The 20571-nt window shown below is 41.2% G+C and overlaps 1 protein-coding gene across 1 annotated transcript in view; it reads left to right on the top strand.

The window, feature by feature from the left end:
• Positions 1–20571, top strand: part of LOC141147133 (lactase/phlorizin hydrolase-like) — a 90698-nt gene that overhangs the window by 38916 nt on the left and 31211 nt on the right. The window contains exons 9-12 of the mRNA XM_073634262.1: positions 1387–1655; positions 5671–5961; positions 7473–7671; positions 11738–11940. Coding sequence (XP_073490363.1) covers positions 1387–1655; positions 5671–5961; positions 7473–7671; positions 11738–11940 — 962 coding nt within the window. The remainder of the gene's footprint in view (positions 1–1386; positions 1656–5670; positions 5962–7472; positions 7672–11737; positions 11941–20571) is intronic.

Here is a 20571-nt window from a genome sequence, read left to right on the forward strand (position 1 = left end):
TTGGTTAAAAAAGTCAACATCGCATCTGGGGTAGAAACAATTGCAAAGAAGAAGCACAAATGGGACTTTGCAGTTGTTGAACCCCCTCTCAGGATGATTATGAGTACACAATCATAGATTAAAAGAGATTTTTATTACAAAATTAATTTAAAAATGTAATATTGGGGATATATATCCCTTTTCAAACCATAGAAAGTTTTTAACTATTCATATTCAAACCCACAGCCCCCCTGAAGGTAGAGATCCATCCTAGTGTATGTACACAGTATAGATTAAACTTATGCTTGGAAATCACCATACACATAGTGATTATACATAAAGTATCACACAAGGGAGGGATAACTCATCTCGACCCGTTTCGCCTTTGTTGGCTTCTTCAAGGGCTCAGAGGGGTGCAGTGAAAATGGGAAAATTAGTGAATAGAGTATAGCTCAGGAGGATCCAAAATGAGATTTCTCTCTATGCAGCCAGACACCAAGTGGGCAAGGGTGGCATATGCCAAGTGAGCACATCTTGGGGGATTAGGCAGGAATTGATTGAACTAGATGGACTTGTGTCTTTTTTTCAACCAGACTAACTATGTAGCTTTCTGTTTTAAGTGTCTCCGGTATAGGAAGTAAGGAGAAATTACAGGTGAGACACAGACTCTATCCAAAACTAAAAAAAAAAGTTTTGGTTGGAGCTTGACGCAGTTAACCATTAGATTAACTTAGATAGACCTCTATGCCTAATATAATATATCTAAGTTGACAGGTGTTAAGGCAGAAGGGGCAGAAATATTTTGACTGACCAAAATAGGACTAGCAATGGGCTCAATCACACGAACCGCTGGGGGCAGTAAAAACGGTCCACTGAGCTGCCGTTTCACCACCCCTGTGGCTGCCCAGCTAAATACTGACAGGGCTGTACACAGGCTGTGGCTGCAATGCTTTGCTACACAGCCGTGGTGCATAACAATACATTGAAAAGCTAAAGATAAATAAAAAATAAAGCACTGGAATGTGTATTAACAATGCTTTGCAACACAGCGGGGTTGATTTACTAACACTGAAGAGTGCAAACTCTGGCGCAGCTGTGCATGGTGGCCAATCAGCATCTAACTTCAGCTTGTTCAATTAAGTTTTGACAATATAACCTGGAAGCTGATTGGTTTCTATGCAGAGCTGCACCAGATTTTGCACTCTCCAGTTTTAGTAACTAAACCACATTGTATGTTAAAATGCACACCAATGTGCATTATAATACCTGTGCCATGGTGTGAATGAGCCCTTATTTTTTATGTAATATTGATTTATTGTATCTGTGCTGTGACATGTGCATGACCAAAACCACAGTAGCCACAGCCACCAATCACCCAGTGATAGGAAGTAACTATTTATTGTACAGCTTACAGCTTGGACGGGGTGAACCTTAAGGGCTACACAGCCTGGTCTTTAATGGACACCTTTGAATGGAATTCTGGGTACTCCGTGCGTTTTGGGCTACACCATGTGGACTTCAATAACCCCAACCGCCCAAGGACTGCAAAAAGATCCGCAATTTACTATGCTGAGATCATTCGGAACAATGGTATCCCTCTGAAAGAAGAAGACAAGTTTCTATATGGAGAGTTTCGACCAGACTTTGCGTGGAGCGTGGCCTCAGCGTCCTATCAGGTGATATAACTTGACCCTTTTTTTTTCTGAGCGCTTGTTTTCTTGAGTGGTCTTGACTTCATAAGCCATAAATATTTACAGGAGTGGTCACAATTTAAGTTAGGGCATTGGTCATAAATGATTATCAGAAATCAATGGAGTACATGACTTCTGCCTTAAAGTGATTGTAAACTATCACCTTGTAAACCAACCCATTCTGTTTAAAGTATAAATGAAAGGGAAAACATTTTTGTATAGATTTAAAAATATATATATTATACAGTAAATACCTTTTTCCCGTTTTTATAAGTGATCACATTCCTTCTGTTCTCAGCTGTATAAAAGCTAGGAGAGGAGAAGCAGCAGCACACTGAGCATGCCAGTGAATGGCTGTGCAGCGGGTGTGTGTGTGGGGGGGTGTCAGGACAGGTCTGATCATTGGAGGAGAGTACACTGAGTTCCCATCACAGCTAGAGAACTGACCACAGTGTGTTCTTTTGTTTAGTGTGGTCAGTTTTGAATAGGAAAGCAAGGGGACCAGCAGAAACACCAGGGATTTCACACAAAGGAAGCAATACAAAGAGAACAGGATACTTTCTCATACAAATACATGATGCAGTGGGAACATATCAGGAATATGAAGTGTTGGGGTAACAAATGCTTTACGTCATACATTTTCAAACAAAATTAAAAGAAGATAGAGAAAAATGCAGTGAACTGGGACTTTTGAGGCACAGCATATATCTAAAAACACCATTTATTTGATATCAATATTCATAAAACAGATTTCATATTTATCCACAAAATATCATAGAATATCCAAATGTAGTACAAATATTAAAACATGGAATGTGATAAAGCAAAACATTGTATCAAAAATAGTTAATTCCTTGTGGCCCGATGCGTTTCATGGACTTAACCTCCCTGGCGGTATTCCCGAGTCTGGCTCGGGTTGGATTTTTTATACCAAAAGCGGTATCCCCGAGCCAGACTCGGGCTTGCATCGCAGGATCCAGGAAGAGCATACTTACCTTGTCCCCTGGATCCTGCGATGTCTCCCCGCTGTGATCGGCGAGCCGCTGTGTCTCGCTCGATTCACAGTGCCGAGCTCCGTTCCCTGCGAGCGTTGTGACGCACGGGGACGGAGTTCGGCGGTAAATTCAAAAGTGAAACACACAGTATAGATACAGCATACTGTAATCTTACAGATTACAGTACTGTATCAAATAATTACACATCCCCTTTGTCCCTAGTGGTCTGCCCAGTGTCCTGCATGCAGTTTTATATATATAAAACTGTTCTTTCTGCCAGGAAACTGGAGATTGTCCATAGCAACCAAAACTGTCTCTTTACATCAAAAGTGGTTTTAGAGCAGCTAGAAAAAAGCGATAATAAATTAGAATCACTTGCAGAATTGAGCGATAGTGATTTGTGGGGAGATCCGTCATCAAACACTAAAAGTAACGAAAGCTAAAATTCTGCAACTGAGCAAATTTCAGTGTTTTTGATTTGATTACATTATTATATATTTTTTATTATTATTATATTATTATTTGTTATAATTATTTATAGTTATTTATTATATTATAATTTTTTATTTCGTTTTTCAAACTTTATCATACCCGGGATGTCTACTAGACTCTTGTTTGGACAGATTTAAGTGAACTATTCCTAAGAATTACAGGCCTACAATATAAAACGCCAAATTTCTGTGCAAAATAATTGTACCGCTTTCAGCACCTAAAATCAGAAATAATCATACCGCCAGGGAGGTTAAACCACTTCTTCAGGAGTCCTCAAAGCGTTTATTCACATAATAATCTAGACAAAAACAGTCAAAATTATTCAAGGTTCATCATCCTAGTGTATTGTATTAGGGTGACACCCTTGAGTACATAAAGGATGAGGGGGGAGCACATTTTTTATGTGCTCAAGGGTGTCACCCTAATAAAACAATACACCAGGATGATTAATCTTGAATAATTATGACTGTTTTTTCTTGATTATTATGTGAATTAGCACTTTGACAGCTCCTAAAGAAGTGGATTTTCTGAATGCCTTTTTCCTGACAGGAGAAAAGCAGTGTTAAAAATGTGCCTAAAGCCTCGTTTAGACATGTTCAGGCTCGTCAAGCATTTGGGTGTTCATTCATTTCATTGGGCAGAATATTCATTTATTCTGGCCATTGACATGAATGAACGCTCAAGCACTAAACGAGCCTAGTGTTTAGGTGCGTCAGCATGTTTTCTGCCCAAATGGGCCTCTTCGGAAAGTGTGTTCAGATTTCTGCCTCTAAATGCCCCTGCCTCTAAACATCTGTTAACGCCTATGGATGGTCACATGTTAGCCCATGTGCATGGACACATAGGCTAACATGAAGGGGTACAGGTGCTGTGTGTGTGGATGCGCTGCTTCCATCTAAATACGCTTATATCCTGTCTATAAAGTGCAAACTTATTCCATATACAACCTAAGATCATATGCAATCAATAAAGATTTTTTTACATATCAAAAATTATAAAATTTATAAAAGTTCAATAATTCAATAATGTGTGTCACATAATAGCAAAGTCTCCCAGTGATGCGTTCAAATCTTCTGTCAATTGCCGTGATTGGCGTGCGCTTGTAATAATACAATGTGCTAGTGACTTCGTGCTCCACCTCCACCTGTGAGATTGGCCACTCACCGGATATTCCTTTAAAACTACACCTTTGGTTCATTCATGGGGATAACCACTCCACTCAAAGGGAACTTCTTCAACAGATATAATTGGACCATAATGTTCCTCATGAAACATGAATAAAAACGATCATCGCGCAATACCGTTAATACTGTTTATTATAAACACAAAGTAAAAACTGTGCACTCACATTTATGTGTGCCCCCCAGCCGGCACAAAGCTATTCCAACAGTTAGGGACGGGTAGGTATAGCCACCTAGTTCGCCTATGTGTGCTGTGCGACCTCCGTTCCTCCCCTCTTGCCTGTTCGCGTCCTCACCAATCCTGTTCGTATTGGATCACGTGGGTATGTGTTTCCCAGCAGCCTCTACGCGTTTCGCAATTTGCGTCATCAGGAAGCTCTTTTGGATGCAGCAGCTAAGGCAATTACAAGTAAAGTAATTAGGAGATTTTGTTTTTGGTTTTGCGCCGGTGACACACACACACTAACATGAAGGGGTGTTTTGGGGCAGTAAAAAAAAAACCGTCATATGCATGTAAAATGGGCATTTGGCAGCTGCAGTGTGTATGGGGCCTAAATCCAAACTCTGAGGAGATTCAAAAACGATCCTCACTGCAAGGATTGATTGCTAATTTTTGCCTAGGGCAGTGGTCTCCAAACTGTGGCTCTTTGCTTGTCCCTATCTGGCTCTTGGGACACTATTCCATCCACAACTGACACCAATGATGGAGCACCATTACTCCCACTGATACCAGTAGTGGGGCACTATTCTTCCCACAGACAGCAATGATTGGGTGCTGTTCTTCCCACTGATATCAACAATGGGGCACTATTCCTCCCGCTGATACCAACAATGGTTGGTTTAGCTTTAACATGTCCAGTTTTTATTGCTGCCTGTGTCCCCTTTGGTAAGATTTCCCCTCACTTCCTTCCTCAGTGATAGCCTGTCTCATTTTAACACAGAGGGTGTCACCAAGACAGGAAGTGAGGGGTCAACAATGGGGATACAAACCAAACAGGGGTTCTAACCCTTTCTTACTTGGTGAGACCTCCATTCGTGCCCTGTTCTGATGAAGGTTATAAGAGCCTTGGAGAGGTCCTAACCCTTTCTCACTCAATTACAAACCTAAAAACAAGGTTATGCATTGAACATTAAAACATGGGATTATGGAAAAGTAAACTGATCTAGCATTCATAATCATTGTTGCGACTATTCCTCTCCTGCAAATCTATAATATATTATTTATGGCTGTATTGCCTACATGATGAAGATGGTTGCAATATGGAACACACAGTTCATTTAGTCACACTTATGCATAGTTACTCAAACATTTCTGACTTTTGTGTCCTTCAGATCGAAGGTGCCTGGAGGGCTGATGGAAAAGGACTGAGTATCTGGGATAAATTCACACATCTCCCGTTCAGGATTGACAACGATGACAATGGAGATGTAGCCTGCGATAGCTACAACCGACTTGAGCAAGATATGGAGAGTCTTAAAAATCTCAAAGTCACACATTATCGCTTCTCTATCTCCTGGTCACGGGTACTCCCAGATGGAACACGGAACTTCATAAATGAACCAGGATTTGATTACTACATCCGTCTGGTGGATGCCCTTTTGGCTGCCAATATTACACCACAGGTAACAGAAGATATCTCAAAAATAAAAAAGTAACAAAAGCCATTCTCTGCTTTAGGAACATGTATCATGAGAAAAGTCCTTTGCCCTCTCTGGGTAAAGGTCCCTTTTTATGAAAAACCCCTCTGCCCTCTTGATAGACCCCTATCATGGGAAAGTCCCTCAATGGTCCCTTTTAATGTAAAAATCTTAGGGATGCACCAATGCCACTTTTTTGACAACGAGTACGAGTACCAATACTTGACATTGTGTACTCGCCGATACCAATTACTGATACCTGATTTTGGTCATGTGACCATTTTTTAAAAAATAATGAAAAATTACACATTTTCACCAAATTGCACAGAACATGTTATATAAAAAATAATGTCAATGTCATCAATGACATGTACATTGCAAGTTCACAATGTTTAGGCATGAGGAAAAGCAAGAACAGTACAGTACCTCAGTCAACTCACAACACACAACATTATTTATAAAATTTCAAAAACCAAACAAAACACAACATATGTTTGTTTCCAGTTCAACTTACACATGTGTAAGAGAAATGTGGGACAAACTAACTTAAGTATAACACAGGCCGTCCGCCATGTTAGGCAAATAATGATGTAAGCAGTGTACAGCAATCACTGACCGCGGGACACATATGAAGAAAGCAAGCAACAGTTAGAAATAGAGAAGAGCACTCACCAGCCGCCATAAGGGGACATGGTGTAAGGAGGACGCTCGCCATGTGGGGCAGCCATGTAGCAGGCGCAGCAGCAGCAAAACACATGTATGTCATGAGGGAAACAGCACTCACCGCCGTGTGGAGAGGCCACAACCTTATCCAGTTCCCGAGCTCCGCCCAAGCTGACGTCACTTCGGTATCGGTTTCTGGTATCGGTGAATTTTCACGAGCACCAATACCCCTGAAAATACCGGTATCGATGCATCCCTAAAAAATCCCATTGTCCCCACCTTGTTGGACCTTTATCATGAGAAAGGCCCTGCCTCCTAGACATCCTTCACAAAGAAGAACTGACCTTTGGGGGATTGCTTCATCAGGTTGACAGCCAGGGAAGTTTACAGTGTACACCTGGACTGTTTTTCAGTAATGCGCAATGCAGTGATTTTGTGTAACTTTTGCCCCACTGAAAGAAATTGAAATTGTTACAACTGATTTCCATATTTGTAAACCCTACTTACATTATAGTAAATGAATAATGGAACATGTCATCAACCAACCTGATTATGATTCCTTTGTCACCACCTCACTCCACCCCACCCCACCCTCAGAATTTCCAGACAGATTTAGGTACCAATCTAAAAATACATATATGCCTGAGGTCAGCTTTAAATTTTAATTCCTACACAAATAGGCACTATACATAAAAACATGGAGAAAGGAAAGGGAATGAACATATGGAGTTGTTGGCCATAGTGACCAATTAGGCTTCATCTTTTATTCTCTCCAAAAAATATCTATCAATGCAAATAAAAAAAATGTACAATATTTTTGTTCCTCTGCCTAGGTGACAATATATCACTGGGACTTACCACAAGCTCTACAAGATGTTGGAGGTTGGGAGAACGAGACAATAGTTGCAAGTTTTAGGGATTATGCTGATTTGCTCTTCCAGAGATTGGGAGACAAAGTGAAGTTCTGGATAACTCTGAATGAACCGTACATTATTGCTAATCTGGGGCACGGTTATGGCACAGCGGCACCAGGTAACAATCCTTTTTTACCGTGCCATATGCTTTTATAAGACACTACTCTTTTCTGTAGAATATTTTTAGAATCTTTCTACTACAATCATGTGACTCTTGCGGGTAATCTCTGTTTTTCCCTTTATCCTTTAATAATAGAAAAAAAAATGCTGCTTGTTAGTGACTGTACATTTGGCTCCATGCTTAAAGCTGAAGTTTAGTGAAAAAAAGACAAAGCACCAGGGATGGTACTTACAATGAATGGAAAGTGTCCTGTGTGCTAGTGGCTTCTGTGTTATTATTATTATTATTATTATTATTATTATTATTATTATTATTATTATACAAGTTTTATGTAGCTCCAACAGTTTGCACAGCGCTTTACAACATGAGGGCAGACATTACAGTTACATTACAATTTGATACAAGAGGAATCAGAGGGCCCTGCTCATTAGAGCTTACAATCTCAAAAGGAAGGGTCAATTGATACAAAAGGTAATAGCTGTGGGGATGAGCTGATGGAGGAAGTAAAACAGTGTTAGTTAGAAGCAGGATAGGCTTCTTTGAAGAGAAGGGTTTTCAGGGATTGCCTAAAGATGGATAGATTAGGGGACAGTCGAACAGATTGGGGTAGGGGAGTTCCAAGGGACGGGAGAAGCTCTGGAGAAATCCTGGAGGCGAGCATGGGAGGAGGTGACAAGGGAGCTAGAGAGCAGGAGGTCTTGGGAGGACCGAAGAGAGCGGCTTGGTTGGTATTTTGTGACTAGATTAGTGATGTAGCTGGGGGCAGAGTTATGGATGGCTTTGTAAATTATTGTTAGTACTTTGAATTTTATTTGTTGGGTGAGTGGAAGCCAGTGGAGGGATTGGCAAAGAGGGGTGGAGGACACTGAATGGTTGGTAAGGTGGATGAGTCTTGCAGAGGCATTCATTATGGACTGTAAGTAAACTAAGTAATAGAAGCGCAACCCACAGAAAGACTAATGTGTACAAAGGAGACAAAAAAGAAATAAGTGCACCCTGATAATCAAATTGTAACAAGTGAAAATAAAAATAAAAATAAAAATATTGTGAATGTCCGGATGAATCTCAAATAAATTCTATCTCCATACACATATTAACATAAAACTGTGCTGAAACAAAAAAGGGGGAACTTCGGTGTTATCAAAAGCACAAAAAAAAGTCCATGGTGCATTTAATACAGTTCATATGGAAAAGGATTATTCCGATGAAGAGCCCCAATATATCCTTTTCTGCATATGGTCCCACAAGATGGTAAAAAAATGAAAAAAAGGGGAGGCCGGGTGGCCGCTTATCGGATCTGTAGGACCCCTATTACAGAGGTCTGATAGGCACAGACAGGAGTGAGCAGTCAGTCACGGGCGGCAACTTCAAACGTCCATCAGGATCCTCTCATCCACCAGTATAACCAGACTTCAATACATTCCATGGGACCCACATTCCACAAATAGAAAATGGGGGCTTCCAAGGGGTAAAATCAAAGGAACAAAAAGGAGGGCTTCATGGTGCAGTAAATTTTAAAAGATTTACATTTATTGTAACACTGCACACAAACATAAATGTGAGGGGTGTACTCACTTTTGTGAGATACTGTATGTACCACATCTGTGGAATCCCCATGGAAGCTGGAAGTCACTGTAGTAGGCACCGCTATTGTGATCAATGCTAGTTTCTGGGTTCCATGCCAACGGACTGTCCTGCTGTTTAGTGAACACAGCAGGTTGCTTGCTTGGCACAGGTGCTATTCAAAGAACACTTTGATTTTCTCAGTGAATACACAGCATTCTCTAAATGGACGAGGTAGAGCTTGTGATGCCATTGCTTCGTCTCTCTACCTCCATTTGGATCCACTACATGCACCGATGGACCTTGCTTTGTGCACTGGTGCGCAGTCATGTTGGAACAGGAAGGGGCCATCTCCAAACTGTTCCCACAAAGTTGGGAGCATTAAATTGTCCAAAATGTCTTGCTATGCTGACGCCTTAAGAGTTCCCCTCACTGGAACTAAGAGGCCAAGCCCAACCCCTGAAAAACAACCCCACATTATAATCCTCCCTCCACCAAATGATTTGGACCAGTGCACAAAGCAAAGTCCATAAAGACATGGATGAGCGAGTTTGGGGTGGAGGAACTTGACTGGCCTGCACAGAGTCCTGACCTCAACCCGATAGAACACCTTTGGGATAAATTAGAGCGGAGACTGCAAGCCAGGCCTTCTCGTCCACATCAGTGCCTGACATCACAAATGCCCTTCTGGAAGAATAGTCAAACGTTCCCATAGACACACTCCTAAACCTTGTGGACAGCCTTCCCAGAAGAGTTGAAGCTGTTATAATTACAAAGGATGGGCCAACTCAATATTGAACCTTACAGACTAAGACTGGGATGCCATTAAAGTTCATGTGCGTGTAAAGGCAGGTGTCCCAATACCTTTGGTAATATAGTGTATATCTAAACTAAAGACAAAAAAAAATGTAACTTATTGCAGCTTAGCAGTCCTAGGATGTGTTGACTGCATTAATTTCTTTTTTCAAGCTAGGTACACTTTCTGCAAGTGCAGAAAAATATCTGTGGATCCCATCTGAAATGCAGTGTCCTTGTAACTTCCTTTAAACTGAACTTAAATCTCAAACAATGTTGTCTTCCAAGCTTCTGTAAACTATAAATGCAACCACCAATGTAATGGAGATAAAAAAGGTGTTTGTACTGCAAATCAGGAAAAAAGCCTACGGTGACAATGCTTTTCCAACAAAATCAGTGGAAATTTGACTCTTCAGTGCTCAGAATTTATAGAGAAGCTTGCCATAATGTGTGCAAATACCTTAGTCACTAAGCAACTCAGGCTGGATAATGGTAGCAGCCCTGGCCTCCTCAGATTGGAGAATATTGTACTGCACAAATGATAAGAAACAGAAGGGTACAAACACCTAGTGCATTTTCTCAAGAACTTTATAAAAAGATAAAAAGATCTAAAATGGTACCGTATCATGATACAAAATCCAGAAGTCCGCCCTCCAACCTCATGGGATCACACAAGTGATCCCTGTTTCCAGCTGACCTGTTTCCAGGGACTGGCCCCTTTCCTCAGAGCAATGACTAAGAGACACCCAACTGAACCCCCTTATAAAAGAATAATAAAACAGCCCTGACCTTCTCCCTGCAAAAGGGGGGAGGGAACGAGGAGGTGGACAGGGGCAAAGTATAACACAACCCACAATGGCCTTAAATGATATAAAGACAGTGGCAGCCTGCATGTCAAGCTGTCTGCCAACGGCTGTATGATGATGCACCTCCAGCCCCAAACTTCACAAGGCAACCAGCTTGCAATTCAGTACCAGGAAGGGAGCCATTTAAAGTGGTAGACTTGGTTTGCAGTATGGTATACAATATAATTAATGTATAATCTGATGTTATCATGTACGGCAGTTAAAGATTGGGCTTAATAGCTATATTGATGATGTTCTGTGCCACTGTCTTTTTATCATTTGAGACCATTGTGGGTTGTGTTATCCTTTGACCCCATCCACCTGCTCGTCCCCCCCCCCCCCCCCCCCCCCTTGCAGGGAGAAGGGCAGGACTGTTTTATCGTTCTTTTACAGTATAAGTAGGTAGAGTTGGCTTTTTCTTAGTCATTGCTCTGAGGAAGAGGGCCAGTCCCCTGAAACACGTCAGCTGTTTCTGCCACTCGTGTAATACCATGAGGTTGGAGGGCAGACTTATGAATTTTGTATAATTATACTCTGCCATTCCATTTTGGTTTGGGACTATATTTTAGTATCTCTTTATCTTTGAATGAAGTGCTTGGAATAATGCACTAGGCATTTGCGCCTTTCTGTTTTTTATCGTTGGACAATGCTTTTGCTCCATAGATACAGTACAGTAAGGGAGTGTTGTGACTCTAGAACAGAAAGTGTGCTCAAGGTGAAAATAAAGGAAAGCTTAACAAAAGTAAAACTGATGGAACTGACACATCTAAGGACCAGACAATTGAATGTATTTTTTGTTTTTGGGTTTTGATGCACTTTAAATGGTATAGGAATAAACTATTTTGTTTAATGCTATTAAGGAATCAATACAAGGCCTGGCCGTGCACCATACATTGTTGGACATAACCTCATCAAGGCTCATGCGGAGGCCTGGCACCTCTACAACACTACGTACAGGCCGAAACAAGGAGGCGTTATTTCTATAACCATCAGCTCTGATTGGGCTGAACCAAGGAACCCCTACAAGCAAGAGGATGTGGAGGCAGCGCGCAGATACATGGCGGTATGAGATATAGGGATGGATGGGATGAAGGTTTGCTTATCATAGAACAAAATATAGATTTACAAGAAAAAAGAACCACCCCAAAACCCAGATAAAAGGGTCCAAGATAACTATAATTGTTGTTAAATTGCTACCCTGATAAAGGGGGAGTAGTGTTGCCTCTGAATTATATTGACTGTTTTTATATGACTTTTGTGGGCTCAGTGGTGTCAGCCCAGTGTCAGTTTTCCTCTGCTAAGCTACTTAATCCATCCCACTGTCTTCATCTCTAAAGCATAGATGCTAAGTGACTTGTAGACTCAGGATAAAAACTGGAAGGGCTAAATAGACTCTTTGAGATAACATTGTAAGTGTGGGGGACACATGAAAGCTCTTAGTTTCTGACAAGATCAACCAGTTTCTTGCACTTATAAACAGTTATAACAAAATGCTTTTGATGGTATATTTATTAACCAAAATTGAGCAATTATCAAAAGTTCATTGTTAGGGTTTACATATACCTTAAGGCCTAATGCACTGTATCATGAATCCTTTCCCCTAAAATATCACACCTACCCTTTGATATCTGGTCATTGTATTAGTATAACTCCAGCAACTCATTAAGACCAATGACAAGATATTAACTGTAATACACCAGACTACTGATTAGTTATAAATGGTAGCTTACAGTATACAACTGCCATTCTCAACCAGAAATTGCTAGGGGTACATTGAGCTGTGGTTGATTGAGCTCCCATTTGATGGTGCCTGCATAATTCTGAGTCCAACACCATTTGACAGAGCCAGCAGCATAAAACCAGTGTTCTTTTTAGCTGTCTGTAAGGGTGACATTCTGACCACCAATGTAAGGGACATTCTTCCCATTGACCACCAATGTAGGGGGCATTCTTCTCACTGATTACCAATGTAGGAGACATTTTTCCCACTGACCACCAACGTAGGGGATAATCTTCCCACTGACCACCAACGTAGGGGACATCCTTCCCACTGATCACCATTTTCGGGGAAATTCTTCCCACTGATCACCAGTGAAGGGGGCATTCTTCCCACTGATCACCAATGTAGGGGGCATTATTCCCATTGATCACCAATGTAGGGGAGATTATGCCCCCTGACCACCAATGTAGGGGAGATTCTTCCCACTGACCACCAATGTAGGGGAGATTCTTCTTATTGACCCCAAATGTAGGGGACATTCTTCTCACTGACCTCCAATGTAAGGGACATTCTTCTTACTGACCACCAATGTAAGGGACATTCTTCTTACTGACCACAAATGTAAGGGACATTCTTTTCACTGACCACAAATGTAAGGGACATTCTTCTCACTGACCACCAGTGTAGGGGATGTTTTTCCTTCTAACCACCAATGTAAGGGGCATTCTTCACTCTGACTAGCAATGTAATGGGCATGGTTTCCACCAATCCATGATGAGTTAGTTTTAGCAGAAGTTCCCTAAGATCTGAAATTTATTTCAAGGGTTCCTTTTGGGATAGAAAGTTTGAGAAAGGCTTGTCTACAGTAATATCTCATTCAATGGTATTTCATAGATAATTGAGGAAGGGAGAATTGTAAAGCTGATCCTCTTGTGAAGAATTATACTCTTCAGTTTAGCTTTTACTTTGAAGGATATGTTAGAAGGCTGGCCTTTGGCCCGCCTGTATTTGTAGGAGGAGTCTGGGTGGGTATGTCTTCTCCTCCTTTTGACAGGTCCCTTGTTGGCTCGTTTCCTGGTTCTCCCCCAACATTTATATTCTCATATACATTATACTGAGGGTATGCCCTCTTTTTAGGCGTACTGACCAGCAAAATCACGGCACCGCCCAGGTCATGGCAGTTAGGGTTATCACATTTCTAGTGAAGACTCTGACTACAAAGTATAGTTATACTTTGAAAATGACTATTGTTAAATTGTGGATAAATATGTAGCTATCACTGACAATTATAGTATGCTATCTGTGCACAATAATCCTCAAACAACTGTAGAGTTACACCCAAGCATCTCATGTCATCCTCAGCCACATTGGTGTAATTTGTACCATTTGATCCCAATGGACCTTGCACCTCTGTGTGTAATAAGTACTGCTATTAAGTTAACATTATGTTCTCTTAATCTGCTAGCTCATAGTTCCAAGTCCAGTAAAGGCAAATGAGGAAAACCCATGTTGATGGAAATATAAGATACATCAAGGCCCTGGTTATACAACTCACTGTTAGCTAGGCCATAGCCTGTTTGCACAAGCTAGAAAGAAATGAGGATTCATAATTCCATATGCTGTTAAAAAACACAATAGTATGTCTGCCATACAATTTTAAGCAACTCTGTGACATTGCACATATTTAAGCTTATATACACAGTGGGGACAGAAAGTATTCAGACCCCCTTACATTTTTCACTCTTTGTTATATTGCAGCCATTTGCTAAAATCATTTAAGTTCATTTTTTTTCCTCATTAATGTACACACAGCACCCCATATTGACAGAAAAATACAGAATTGTTGACATTTTTGCAGATTTATTAAAAAAGAAAAACTGAAATATCACATGGTCCTAAGTATTCAGACCCTTTGCTGTGACACTCATATATTTAACTCAGGTGCTGTCCATTTCTTCTGGTCATCCTTGAGATGGTTCTACACCTTCATTTGAGTCCAGCTGTGTTTGATTATACTGATTGGACTTGATTAAGAAAGCCACACACCTGTCTATATAAGATCTTACAGCTTACAGTGCATGTCAGAGCAAATGAGAATCATGAGGTCAAAGGAACTGTCTGAAGAGCTCAGAGACAGAACTGTGGCAAGGCACAGATCTGGCCAAGGTTACAAAAAATTTCTGCTGCACTTAAGGTTCCTAAGAGCACAGTGGCCTCCATAATCCTTAAATGGAAGACGTTTGGAACGACCAGAACCCTTCCTAGAGCTGGCCGTCCAGCCAAACTGAGCTATCGGGGGAGCAAAGCCTTGGTGAGAGAGGTAAAGAAGAACCCAAAGATCACTGTGGCTGAGCTCCAGAGATGCAGTCAGGAGATGGGAGAAAGTTGTAGACAGTCAGCCATCACAGCAGCCCTCCACCAGTCGGGGCTTTATGGCAGAGTGGCCCGACGGAAGCCTCTCCTCAGTGCAAGACACATGAAAGCCCACATGGAATTTGCTAAAAAACACCTGAAGGACTCCAAGATGGTGAGAAATAAGATTCTCTGGTCTGAGACGACCAAGATAGAACTTTTTGGCCTTAATTCTAAGCGGTATGTGTGGAGAAAACCAGGCACTGCTCATCACCTGTCCAATACAGTCCCAACAGTGAAGCATGGTGGTGGCAGCATCATGCTGTGGGGGTGTTTTTCAGCTGCAGGGACAGGATGATTGGTTGCAATCGAGGGAAAGATGAATGCAGCCAAGTACAGGGATTTCCTGGACGAAAACCTTCTCCAGAGTGCACAGGACCTCAGACTGGGCCGAAGGTTTACCTTCCAACAAGACAATGACCCTAAGCACACAGCTAAAATAACGAAGGAGTGGCTTCACAACAACTCCGTGACTGTTCTTGAATGGCCCAGCCAGAGCCCTAACTTAAACCCAATTGAGCATCTCTGGAGAGACCTAAAAATGGCTGTCCACCAACGTTTACCATCCAACCTGACAGAACTGGAGAGGATCTACAAGGAGGAATGGCAGAGGATCCCCAAATCCAGGTGTGAAAAACTTGTTGCATCTTTCCCAAAAAGACTCAAAGGGTCTGAATACTTAGGACCATGTGATATTCCAGTTTTTCTTTTTAAATAAATCTGCAAAAATGTCAACAATTCTGTGTTTTTCTGTCAATATGGGGTGCTGTGTGTACATTAATGAGGATTTTAGTAAATGGCTGCAATATAACAAAGAGTGAAAAATTTAAGGGGGTCTGAATACTTTCCGTCCCCACTGTATATATGCTGTATTGGACTTAATGAAGCTTGTTACCAGCTCTATGGTTTTGGACTTAATGAAGTTTATTACAAACTCTGCTGTATTGGACCTAATGAAGCTTATTGCGAGCTTTGTGTTAGTGGACCTAATGAAGTTCATTAACAGCTCTGTGATATTGGACATAATGAAGTTTATTATCAGTTCGGCGGTTGTGGATTTAATTAACCTTATTACCAGCTTGGCAATAATATTGGACCCACTGAGGTTTATCTCCAGCCTTAAACTATGTTTTCAAAAAAATATGAACTAACAGGTTAAGAGAACATATTGTTAACTTATTAGTAGCATTTATCACACACACCAAGGTGCAAGGTCTATTGAGAACATATGTTCTCAAGCTCTAATTACCCCATAGACAAATGCAAATACAATAAATACATTAGATCCGTTCTTTAAATAGGACATGCTGCCATTTTGTGGTTGTGCACGCTTTAATTAGGCCCATTAGAAAGAGTGGGGCACAAAAAAGAACACATAACATATAGGGGTTAAGTGCAGAATCTGGTGCAGCTCTGCAAAGAAACCAATCAGCTTCCAGGTTTTATTGTCAAAACTTAATTGAACAAGCTGAAGTTAGAAGCTGATTGGCTACCATGAACAACTGCACCAGATTCTGCACTCTCCAATTTTAGTTTTAGTAAATCAACCCCATAGCATTGTGTGTTTTATTCCTACCTGCACCAAAGGAAAATTCCTTTTCTGAATGCTTCCGCCACACAAATAGGTATGAATGGGTCCATAGGGTTCAATTATCACCTATGAGTACAATTTTTTTTTAAACTTTTGGATAGAATGCAGAAGGCTTAGAACCAATGTAAACTTTAAGGCTCGGTTCACACCTAATACCGATGCGGCTCCCAGCAGGGGTCCTGTGCGTCCTGGTTCACCTTTTCGTGTCTAATTTCAGCCCGAATTTTGGGCTGAATTCGTACCTGAAACGGACCAAAAGACACACAGGGCTCCTGTGCAAAATTGCACCGGAGCCGCATCGGAGATATGCATCCAATTCGCAATAGTGTGAACTGAGCCTAAGGCCAGGTTAACATATGTGCGAATTGGAAGCGGTTTTAACTGCACTCAATTCACATGACATGTAAATGTGCCGTCTCTCAATGGAGCTGGTTCACACATGTCCCGGACGGCCTCGGTGCAGTTTCCAAAAGGGTCCTGTGCGTTTTTGGGTCCGGTTCAGGCACGAATGCAGTCAAAGATTCAGACATGATTTGCACCTGAACTGGTGAACAAAAATGCACAGGACACCGGAATGCAAACCGCACCGCAGATATGTGAACCCAGCCTTACATGCTAAGTCCCCATTTGATAGGAAGTGTCCCCACTTCCTCTACTTAGCCGGTGGCCAGACAAGACTGCATTTTAAAGTAAACGGCTTCAACAGGGATGCTGAAAGTCCAAGATGGATATAGGAGAGTTGTTTGGAAAAACAACAACCAGTGATGCAAATTTCTAAAGCCTCGTACACACGATCAGACTTTCCGACGGGAAATGTGTGATGACAGGCTGCTGGCGGTAAATCCGACCGTTTGTACGCTCCATTGGACAATTGTTGTCGAACTTTCCACGGACAAATGTTGGCTAGCAGGTTTTCAAATTTTCCGCGAACAAATGTGTGTTGTCGGATTTTCAGAGCGTGTGTACACAAGTCCGTCGGACAAAAGTCCAAAGTACAAACACGCATGCTCGGAAGCAAGGACGAGCTGGAAGCGGTCAGTCTTGTAAACTAGCGTTCGTAATAGAGAATTAACATTCGTGACGTGGCAAATAATAATAATGAAGTTGCTTTGCTGGTGATACTGATGGAGTTATTGCAAACTAATTTTCAAAGGCTTCTTTTGTAGTGATATCAAGAATAATATTATTATGCTTTTTTTTTAATTTGTGCAAGTTACCACAACACCATTATCCCGTAGTTTTTAAGATCAAAGGTACAACTATGTTGGTGTCCCTTTTTAATTTTACATTGTATTTTTTAAAAAGTGCAAAATGAAAATCGCGAAATGAAAAGTGCGAATCAACACTCACCAAACTTCTACTAACACAAAATTAGCAGAAGGAGCCCAAAGGGTGGCACTAAAGAGCTGAAAAACAAAGTAGTACGTCACTACATTTGTAATTGTTGGCTAACAATTGTGTGGCCGTGTTTATCCAAGACAAGTTTGGGCCAACGCCCTTTGGACAAAAGTCCACGGTTTTGTTGGCCAACAATCTGTTTGTGTGTATGAGGCTTAAGGCTCAATGGCTGCTCCCATGTGACAGGGTTACCCTAACTAGGCTGCCCAGAATCAGAATCCAGAAAGAAAAGGATGGCATAAGAAGCACCAGACCGCATATGAGTCCAAGGAACTTTAAGCATTCATCAAATAATTAAGAGAATTATCCAATGCATTTCAGGGTTCTGAACATCAACCTTCATCTGGGCTTGGATGTTATACAGTATACACTCTAGAAGACGCTCAAATACCACAACTAGCAAACATTATCTATATGAAGTTTGAGTAAGTGATACAATATCCAGAAAGAAAGGTTTATCTACCATATACAACATCCAAGTTCTGATCAGAAATTAGAAGACCAAAGTTTTCTTGGACTCATTTGCGATCTGGTGCTTTTCATGCCATCTTTATCTTTCTGTATACTAATAGGGACATTGGCAGCAATAAAAAAAACAGTTTTGAGTGGCTTAAAATCGCTTTCAGCCCTTTATTATTGTCCCCATAAGGGAGATTTCCTCCCTGTCTAAGTGGCATCTCAGACAGAAAAAAAAAAAGAGAAATCTTCCTCTAAGGGTATACAAACAGCGTTTAAAATATATGTGAAATTCTAAACACTTCCCCCACTCTATTCAGAACGAAATAGTAAAAAAAAAACCTTTTACCTGGAGTTGGCCTTTAAATGTTGCGGAATTCACTTTCTTGAGATGCACAAACGAAACGACTTCAGAAAGGGGTGAAATGGTTTCCAAAATCTACCACTAGATATTCAATGTTCATGTACATTATGGGCCCAATGCACACTATGGAGTGAATTTACTAAAGGCAAATAGACCTTGCACTTTGCAAAGTGCAGTGGCACTCAGCAAGAGCATTGGCTCCAAAGCTTAGTAAATGAGGGGAAGCTCTGCTGACTTCCATCATCCAGTCACTTCCAAGCAAAAATGCTGTTTTTTTTTTTTTTTCCTTGCATGTGATTGGGTATTCTTTGCAAAGTGAAGCTTTACCTCATTTACTAAGCTTTGGACGAAATGCCCCTACAGAATACTGCACATGCCAAGTGCACAGCCTATTTGCCTTCAGTAAATCAACATCTATGTATTTCATTAGTACCTGCATTTTTCTGTTATGATAAGTACTTTGTTAAAACATACCTTGGGACTCTGTGAATGAAAGGTGCCATGTTGAGGTCCATTGGAAGGGACCATAACCCTGCACTGACAGTATCTCCTTAGTCTTCCAGGTTGAGTGACACTGGGTATTATTTAACCTGAAATACTGAGGACACCTTGTGGAGGTGGGGCGGCAGCTCAAGGCTTTTGAATAGGCTGAGTGTGGCTGAGCAGACAGTATGCATTCGGGGCCACTCAGCCGCACACACACACGTACACACCTGCCACATTAGGATGAATGGCTGTGTCCGTGCAGCCACTGCATCCTCATAGACATGAATGGCCTGCTTGCATGCGGCACCTGTCAGCTAGGGAAGGATAAACACGCAGCCTGTTCATGGTGTACTACCTCAGCGCCTATTGAATAAGGCCTAACACACAAAAAAACCTAACAATGTCATTTTTTCAGTGCTGCGTACCAAAACACAGAGATGGTTCAAGTCCGAGAATTTAAGCAGTAGTAGACCGCTGGATGTTTTTTTTCCCAATCTGAAAGGTAATGTCATAATGTGCTAGTATACATTGCATACCAGCACATTATGTTAAAATTAACTGAAAATGAAGCCTTCCAGCGCCGAGTTGTCACCACTGCAGGCGCTTCCATCTTCACCTGGAATGTTACTCCCGCACACGCGCATGAGAGTCGCCGTTTACGGCACAGGACTCTGAAGGTACAGCCAGGGTGTCTGTCCTTTCAGAGCGCATGCACTGGTGACGTCACACGTTACATGTACAGTAAATCTCTCCTAAACTGTGCACGTTTAGGAGATATTTACAGTACCTATAGGTAAGCCTTATTATAGGCTTAATATGAAGCATGCAGCCAGGGAGATATCACAAGAATGTTTCTGGCAGAACTGTATACGTTACATGAAGGCATATTGCATGACAACAAAATACAATCAATAAAAATGTATTTTATACAAAATATATAATAACATGGTAGTATAGTAACCTACTAGTTCATATTGTAGACATTATAAAGGACCAACTCATTATTGCCTGCCTCCACCATGTAATAAACATAACCTTAATTAATTGGTACACTCCAGTATGGCATAATCAGTAAAATATTGGTAACAGTCTTGCAATGTAAACGGGGGGGGGGGGGGGATCTAATAGCTTGACGCGTTTCGTGGCTTCTGCCACTCTTCAGGAGAAGATGTAGGATAGGTGTCTATAAAAATAATATTAAAAAAATACTAAAAGTTGAAAAATTGTTAAAGTGGATCTGTCTATAGGGAGAGGAGGGGAAAAAAGA

This window comes from Aquarana catesbeiana, linkage group LG06 (genome assembly GCF_042186555.1).
Source record: "Aquarana catesbeiana isolate 2022-GZ linkage group LG06, ASM4218655v1, whole genome shotgun sequence".
NCBI classification, from domain to species: domain Eukaryota; kingdom Metazoa; phylum Chordata; class Amphibia; order Anura; family Ranidae; genus Aquarana; species Aquarana catesbeiana.